This window comes from Austrofundulus limnaeus, unplaced genomic scaffold, assembly GCF_001266775.1.
Source record: "Austrofundulus limnaeus strain Quisiro unplaced genomic scaffold, Austrofundulus_limnaeus-1.0 Scaffold87, whole genome shotgun sequence".
Lineage (NCBI taxonomy): Eukaryota > Metazoa > Chordata > Actinopteri > Cyprinodontiformes > Rivulidae > Austrofundulus > Austrofundulus limnaeus.
In genome coordinates, this window is record NW_013952489.1 from 1,425,647 (window position 1) to 1,434,622 (window position 8,976).

Here is an 8,976-nt window from a genome sequence, read left to right on the forward strand (position 1 = left end):
ACCATGAAATGTCTGAAGACCTGCTTGTAACTGACTATTAATAGATTCAATATTAAAATCAGACAAAAAAAGAACAGTATCATCAGCATACATTAAAATATTTGAATACTTCAATATTTTTGGAAGGTCATTTATGTATAATAGGAAAAGCAATGGGCCCAGTATGCTACCCTGCTGAACTCCCACGGAACAGGGCAGAGACCCGGACACAGAGCTTCCATGTTTCACAAACTGACACCTATCAGTAAAAGTGTGTAAATGAGCTGCGTAAACTGATGAATGCTTATCCAGCTGCTTGTGCACGGGGAGAGGTGATTAGCATAATTACCACCCCAAAAACACCATATAAAGCTACACGTTCCTGCCCCGCATACCAGGAAGTGTCCATTCATAAATAACATCGCAAAGTAAAAAAGAAGAACTTTACAAGTTCGGAGATTGAAGTCCTGCTGTCAGAGTTCCAGAAAAGAAAATCTCATTTTTAGCAGCGTCAGTCGTGGAATTAAAGGAGCTGCTAAAGCCGAGGAATGAAATGATGACTGATGCTATGTCTCCTGTGGGTCGTATACAGTCACAAAAATATATATATATAAATCATATTCATCTCTCTCTAGTCCTACTCCGGTTTTCCTTTGGTCAAATATGTTTAAGTGTAAACAACTGTGTTACATAGTTTTCATTTATTCAGAAGAAGAACAGTTGCGTCTGGACTCGTACGCACAACTTAAGAACAAATCTGTGCGTACGAACAGTTCTTGCATGAGGCCCATTGTCTCTTACACAGAAAATCTGAGAAATTAAGTACTTTTACCAGCATTACAGATTGTTACAGCTGTTTGTTTGTTGTTTTATCTGTTGCTTTCAAAAACAGACTTTTCATTTAAATAATACATCTTTTTTTACCTCCTAAGTTGGGCAACTTTGAGGTTTCAAAGGGTTAGAAAATGTCTGGAAAATTTTTTAGAAACTTTCTATCTGACGTTGAGCTGGGAAATTTGGAAATATTCTAAACTGGAACCCTTCCATAAGAAAACAATTCAAAAACTTGGGCACAATTTAAATTTATTACATCCAAACAAAAAATAAGATTTTGTCATAAGCATATAACTGCTTTCTGCGTTTATGATGATGTCACTGATTAAAAAAAACACAAACTGTTATTCATTTGGAGCCATTCTTGTCTTCCTAATATTGATTAGCACTGGTGGCCATGCTGAAATGGGTTGATGCAAAACTATTAAAGGTGCATGATGTGTCACTACCACCACACCATATTTTATTTAAATATTGGTAACATTAACTGAATTTTAGCTAATGTTGTGTTTTACAACATCTGCTGGCTGTAGCAGCCATCTGGAATTTAACAAATAGAAATAGTTTTGGGACTCCTAACTGACCTAAAACAGGAAAGGTTTTGTCTGATTTAATGTCAGAAAGTGAAGAAAAGGATTTTGTGTGTTTTTATACAATTATTATTATTGTTATTATTATTATTTATTTATTTTATTATGTGGCAGGATTTTGATCTTCTGGGTGAAAAGATAATGTCTTGTGGGATGGACCACTCCCTGAAGCTGTGGAGAATCAACTCTGAGAGGATGCAAAAAGCCATTCGTGGCTCGTACGAGTACAACCCCTCAAAGACAAACAGGTGAAGACGTTTGTCTTAGAGTTAAACAATAAACAGCTGTGGATATGTATTTAAAAATCATTTTTCTTCTCAGGCCTTTTGTCTCTCAGAAGATTCACTTCCCTGACTTCTCAACTCGAGACATCCACAGAAACTACGTGGACTGTGTGCGGTGGCTCGGGGATCTTATTCTTTCCAAGGCAAGTGTTGCTGTTTTTACTTGCTTTTAAGCTTGTGTTGGTCATAAAAACTACAAATACTCAAACTTGTGTGGGGTGGTCATGATTGTTCAAGCGTTTGTGTTGATGCCACAGTCCTGTGAAAACGCCATTGTCTGCTGGAAACCAGGAAAGATGGAGGACGACATCGACCACATCAAGCCAAACGAGTCGAACGTGACGATTCTGGGACGTTTCGATTACAGCCAGTGTGACATTTGGTACATGAGGTTCTCCATGGACTTCTGGCAGAAGGTTCCATAACTTTTCTTACTTTTATGTTTTGAACTCTTTCTGGCTGACAAACATAAAGTCAGGATGTTTTCTGTTTGTTTTGTTGTTGGTTTGGATCTTTGTGCCTCCAAAGATGCTGGCTCTGGGAAACCAGGTGGGGAAGCTTTATGTTTGGGACCTGGAGGTGGAGGATCCTCACAAAGCCAAGTAAGTAGCAGAGATTTGTTATCAGACATGGAGAAAAAGAAAGACCATCCTCTGGGGTTCCAGGGTTTTAAGTATCAGTACATAATAAAACTGACCTGGTCTTTGCCAGGTTCAGAAATAATACAATTCTGATCTCAAATAAATGGCACACAGCCCATTTCAACATGTCAATTTTTAAAACAAAACAGAAAATCTGAGAGTACAAACTGGCTCCAGCCTTGCTGCTTCCACAGGATTTAAGTTCAGTATCAGCCTGGAGCTGCTGATCAAACATATTGATTTAATGATCATGTTCCTCTGGAAAAGCAGGAGTCTTTTCTGCTCTGGAGCACACAGGTGTGTTAACACAATGCCAAGATGGAACTACTTCAGTGGGGTCAAAGGTCATTTCAAACCATTAAAGTCTATCATTCTGCAGAGAGTCAAATTATTCACAAGTAGAAAACATTAAAGGCAGCTGCCGGTCTTAACAGGAGTGGCAGCAGTCACCCTGAAGGGCAGACTGTACACTGCTCAGAGAAATTAGCTCCATGTCAGACTTTGTCAGTTTCATTTGAAGGAACCAGTGAGGTCAGAGTACATATGTTTACCCATAATGCACAGTAGCAAACGCCTCATAACTGTCAGCACAGTGGTGGAGGGTTGATGGTTTGGCTCCCTACAGTCACTGAGTCGACCACGAGCTCCTCTGTAGACCAAAGAATTGGAGTCTAATGTGAGAACATCTGTTTAACAAGTTTGTAGTAAACTGGGTCATGATGCATCAGAACAATGATCCCAAACACAGCAGCTAATCTACAACAACTGCAGAAAAACAATGACCTGCAGCAGGGTTGGGTATAATCATATCATGTGCAATTAATCGTCAGAAGAACATTAATCGATTAATTTTTGGCACTTGACGATTAATACGATTAATGCCACCAGGGGAGATTTCTCCAGTCAGTCCGCTCGGTGCTCCTCTCTGCATCAAATATGATGAACATTTAAAAAAAAGGTTCTGTAATTTATTTATCTATCAACACAATTTAAAAATTTGATGTGTAGCCTGAAGTCTGTAATTTTGACAAAATTTGGAACAGATTTTTATGAAGAGCAAATCTTTCCCACTAAATTGGTCATGTGACTAGGACATAAGAATGTTCAGGGACTCCAGGGAATTTATCGTCAAATTAATCGTTATCGGCTAAATACCCCAATTAATAGTGATTAATTTTTTTGCCAATATTGCCCAACCCTATGCAGCAGTCCAGTAAATAAGTTCACTTTGAAATGTGTTGTGTTTTTTTGTGCACTTGAGGTAAGGTCCACAGTATTCCTGACTTCTCCCCACTACACATAATTCATAGCTGAAGCCAGTTTTATACTTCTGCTTAGTAGGGTTGGGCAGTATTGGCAAATAAATTAATCACAATTAATTGGTGTATTTAGCTATAACGATTAACTTGACAATTCACCTGGAGTCCCTTATGTCCAAATCACATGACCAATTTAGTGGGAAAGATTTGCTCTTCGTAAAAATCTGTTCCAAATTGTGTCAAAATTACAGACTTCAGGCTGTACATCACATTTTAAATTGTGTTGATAGATAAATAAATTACATCACTTTTTTTAATGTTCGTCATATCTGAAGCAGAGAGGAGCACCGAGCGGACTCTGCCTGGTGGCATTAATTGTATTAATCACCAAAAGTGCCAAAAATAATCTATTGTTTTTCTGATGATTAATTGCACACAATACGATTATGTCTAAACGTACTGCTTGTGCTGTTGTTTACAATTACGTGGGTCCACCATCGCTGTTATGCAAGTATTTTTCACTGAAGTTTGGTGTAAATGGTAACACTTCTGAAGTTTATAAACTGTAAGGACGTTTCAAAAAGCAGCGAGGACAATTCTTTAACAGTGGCTCACTGTCACCTCACGGACAGATGACATGAAGCTTATGGCCCGATGTTAGACTGCTGACATCAACTACCTCAACTTTTCCAAAGACACACACACACACACACACATGCAAAATCATAAATGTCTTTTTTCTTAATCTAAAAAAAAATCATAAATGTCAACAGTTCTGTTTTTAAAATGTTCCTAAGCCCCTCAGAATTGTAATGATTTTATGAAAGTATTGTGAATAGCCTTTTTTTTACCCCCATTCTAAATTCACTGTATGCTAGTTTGCTTGGAACCTTTAACTAGAGTTGAACTGGAGGGTTTCATGCAGCTGCAGTCATTTTAAATAAATGATAAATAAAAATGTGAGCCATCATATCGAAATGAGGATTAAGTCAAATTTGGTGAAAATGACCTCATTACATTTTCAGATTCTTGGCTTTAAAAGCTACATTTTGATACCTGGATCATTCTGACATCATAATTAAATCCATATATATGACTTAATTTGTCTTGTTGGTTACAATAATACATAAATATTTGGTCTGAATCCTAGTTTTATGTCCTTTTAATGAGGAATTTTTGTTGTCCTTATAAAGAGGAAACCTCATATTATATTTGAATATTGAGATTTCCCAGATAAAAAGAAACAAAACTTTGCTAACTCACAGGGAAAATCTCAAAATTTTTTGGCGTTTTTCCTCAAAATCATTGTTTTTGTTGCTACTGCTCAAAAAATGCTTCAAAATTTTTGTTTTATGATTAAATTTCAGACAGTTCATTCATCTGATACATTGATACGGCTTTTATTCATTATATTTTGACAAAATGCAATTTTTGTTAACATTTTAGTCAAAACACTATATTTGCCTATTTCTCCATTTACAACTTTTGGACTTAATCCTCGTTTCGATGTGATGGTTCACAAATAAACAAACTGCCTCTAATAACTCTGTTGGCAGATTCTTTATTAAAACAAACCAGAGACTTTTATAACCTTGGGGTTTAATCTCCTCATCTTTTAATGCTGCCATGTAGACAAAATTATTTAGCTTGTATTTAAGAAGAGGATTGTTTAATATTCCCAGCTTACTCAGAATTGAGACAGTTAAATGAAGCCATTTATATGGTTTTACCAGCATGCAGCTACAAACCATGGGCTTATTATTTCTTTAAAACTGAGACTTTGCTACAAATGAAATGCTAACATTCAGGCCAACATTACATACAGCAGCAGCTAGTGCTGATGCTAACACCACCCACTGTAGGCTTTAATTTAAAGAAAGGAAAGACAAAAAGCAAAGAAGTGCATGATTAAATAGTGAAACAGGAACAAAGCACATGTACAGTTTCAGTCAGCAGACAGGTCCAGATTCAGGGGTTTTGTTCATATTGCTGGAAGCTGTCTGACTCACAGTGGTCCAGACGAGCCGCCTTTGGAGGCCAGTCGTAGCCCAGATAGAGCTCTGGATTAGAGTGTATGTTTGTGGGCTTTTTGTCGATAAAATGAAAAGAGAAAAAAAACTCTTTGGGTTTTGAGTTTTAAAGCTTCCAGCAGTGTTAGTTCATGATCCTCCTTCGTCGGCATAAAGTGCAGTTTGTAGGGTGCTGAGCGTGGACATGCCTTTACTACTTATTGTTCCAGGAAAAAATGTTTCTAAAGCATTTCTCAGTTTTGTTGAGCTGTTGTGGCAGCCGACAAAAACACAAGTTGAACCTGAGCTCATGATCAAACTGCTCAAGCTGCCAGTTAAAGCAAAAACAAACAGGTTTTGTTGTTATAATGAATCTCTGGTTCTCTGCATACTGGAAATATGAAACTGGGAGGTGGAACTAGTGGTCTGTCATGGCAGCTTACATACACTTTTACAGAAACTGTGAATAGAATGTTTTAAAGATTATTTTATTGTGTCCTGAAAATAAAAGCCCTCACACTGAAAGAACGTGGACTTTCTTTTACCGATGGCTATAGTAGACATCAGTCTACATTTTGGTGTGTTTTAGAGAAGCAGGAAGTCCTGAATTTTGAATAAAGTGCAAAATAAACATTTCTTTAAATTCCTCAAGTGTGTTTTTTGCAGTTATGCATAAAAACAAACTCCTCATTCTTTTTGCCTTTGGTTTGCCCTCAGGTGCACCACACTGACGGTTCCTAAATGCACGTCAGCCATCAGACAGACCAGCTTCAGCCGCGACAGCAGCATCTTGATCGCAGTGTGCGACGACGCCTCCATCTGGCGCTGGGACCGACAGCGTTGAGCGCTCTGGACAACAGGAAACCCATTTCTTGTTACTCCTTTGCTGACACACTGCAGGGGGAAAATCATCTGTTCAAACAAAAACCCATCAAGGAACTGTTTTATTCCAAAAAAGGAGATTATTTTTTTTATATCTGACCCCTGAATTTATTCAATAAAAAATAACTTCTGAATAAATTGTGCCTTTTAAATTTTCTATGCATTTACTAAAAATAAAGCCACATTTGATTTAGTTGAAAGATGTTTTTTTTTAAAAAGTTGTTTTTCTGCAGTGTGTCACAATATTTTTATTTTATTTTCTTTGTTCCATGTATTTTATTTTAGTGTCTGATTTGCTACTTTGGACACATTAAATAGCTTTGTTGTTCAATTGAATATGGTTTGACATTGGAAACTTCCCTGAGTTACATCAATAAAAATGTTTTTGTACATTTGTGTGTAAGATTGTAAATATAACTCAGTTTTAGCCATTTTTTAATTTAATTTTTTTAAAGAACTACAGGTATCTTATAGAAATCTTTTGCTACCACAGCTAAAAAAAAAAGGATGAGGGGGAGGGTAGACTTGTTACATGTTTATGTACTCTTTTTTTTTTTTGTATTACAGGGAAAATTTGAGCAGTATTTTTTTACAAATACATAATATAAAAATATAATTAAAGTAGCACCATCTAAACAATTTTGAAAGGTGCTGTTGTGCTGAAGTGTCCAATATTACTATTCTGATCTTTAAATCTTAATTGTACTCTCAAAATCTATCTAGAATAATAGCTTCATCCAAACCATCAACATGTCTGCTAGATCCCATCCCAACCAGACTGTTCAAAGAAGCATTTCCCTTATTAATATTTATTTTTTAGATGTACTTAATTTATCTCTAATAAATGGTTATGTGCCACAGAGCTTTAAGGTTGCTGTAATTAAACGTTTACCTAAGAAACCTGATCTTGATTCAGGAGTTCTGGCCAACTACAGACCGATATCTAATCTTCCATTCATCTCAAAATTCTTGAGAAATTAGTTGCAAATCAACTACGTGAACATCTGGATAGAAATAATCCATATGAGGAGTTTCAGTCAGGGTTTAGAGCTCATCATGTCACAGAAACAGCACTGGTGAACATTACTAATGATATCCTCATGGCTTCAGACAGTGGACTTGTGTCCATTCTTGTCCTGTTAGATCTCAGTGCTGCATTTGATACAATTGATCACAATATTTTATTACGTAGACTTGAACTTGATATTGGGATTACAGGAACAGCTCTAAAATGGTTTGAGTCTTATTTAACTGATAGATTTCAGTTTGTTAATGTTAATAATGAATCTTCTGCTTATACCAGAGTTAGTCATGGAGTTCCTCAGGGTTCAGTGCTTGGACCAGTCCTCTTTATTTTATATATGCTTCCATTAGGTAAAGTTATTAAACAGCATGGGATAAATTTCCATTGTTATGCTGATGATACTCAGTTATATTTATCCATGAAACCTGATGAATCCAAYCAGTTACTTAAACTACAAGCATGTCTTAACAACATAAAAACATGGATGACTCTTAACTTTCTGCTTCTAAACTCAGATAAGACAGAGGTTATGGTTTTTGGACCTGAACATCTTAGGGATCAACTTTGTAGCCTTTCACCTCCTCTGGATGGCATTAATCTGGCCTCCAGTTCTAATGTAAAGAAACTTGGTGTTATTTTTGATCAGGATATGTCTTTTAACCCCAACATTAAAAATGTTACCAGGACCGCCTTCTTCCACCTGCGTAATATTACTAAAATTAGAAATATTTTGTCCAAAAATGATGCAGAAAAACTGATTCATGCATTTATCATGTCTAGACTGGATTACTGTAATTCTTTATTAACTGGACATCCAAAAAAACTCTTTAAGTCTTCAGTTAATCCAAAATGCTGCTGCTAGAGTTTTAATGAGTTGGAAAGAGAGATCATATTTCTCCAGTTTTAGCTTCTCTCCACTGGCTCCCTGTCAAATTCAGAATAGAATTTAAAATATTACTCCTAACATACAAAGATCTTAACAATCAAGCTCCATCATATATTAAACATCTTATTGTTCCATACTTTCCTCAGGGCTCTTAAGTCTCACTCATTGAGAGTGACACACACACATCTGAGCTCTCCACTGAGAACTGACTAACGCAAAAACTCAACTCCAGTCCACTTTTTTTTTATTAAAAAAAAAAACACAAGTATTGGTATAAATCCAGTCCACGTTTTCGCTGCAACCCGTGGTGTTGCACACAGGGACATGCCAGGTTCACTATCCTGATGTTCCCATAGTTGATTTGCTACTATTTTCTCAAGAATTTTTGAGATGAATGGAAGATTAGATATAGGTCGACCAGAACTCCTGAATCAAGATCAGGTTTCTTAAGTAAATGTTTAATTATATCAACCTTAAAGCTCTGTGGCACATGTTGATCTCTTTCTCTGTACAGTGTTGCTATTTTGGGTTAATTATTAGGGCTTTATCTTCTCTGGATTTATGTATGTTCCTTTGTGTATATATATA

At 36.4% G+C, this 8,976-nt stretch overlaps 1 protein-coding gene across 1 annotated transcript in view; it reads left to right on the plus strand.

Annotated features, from left to right (window-relative positions):
* The window catches only part of eed (embryonic ectoderm development), a 15,796-nt gene extending 8,926 nt beyond the window's left edge, over positions 1–6,870 (plus strand). The window contains exons 8-12 of the mRNA XM_014012013.1: positions 1,518–1,651; positions 1,725–1,830; positions 1,945–2,103; positions 2,216–2,289; positions 6,314–6,870. Of these exons, the coding sequence (XP_013867467.1) occupies positions 1,518–1,651; positions 1,725–1,830; positions 1,945–2,103; positions 2,216–2,289; positions 6,314–6,440 (600 nt within the window). The 3' untranslated portion in view covers positions 6,441–6,870. The remainder of the gene's footprint in view (positions 1–1,517; positions 1,652–1,724; positions 1,831–1,944; positions 2,104–2,215; positions 2,290–6,313) is intronic.
* The last annotated feature ends 2,106 nt before the right edge of the window (positions 6,871–8,976 follow it).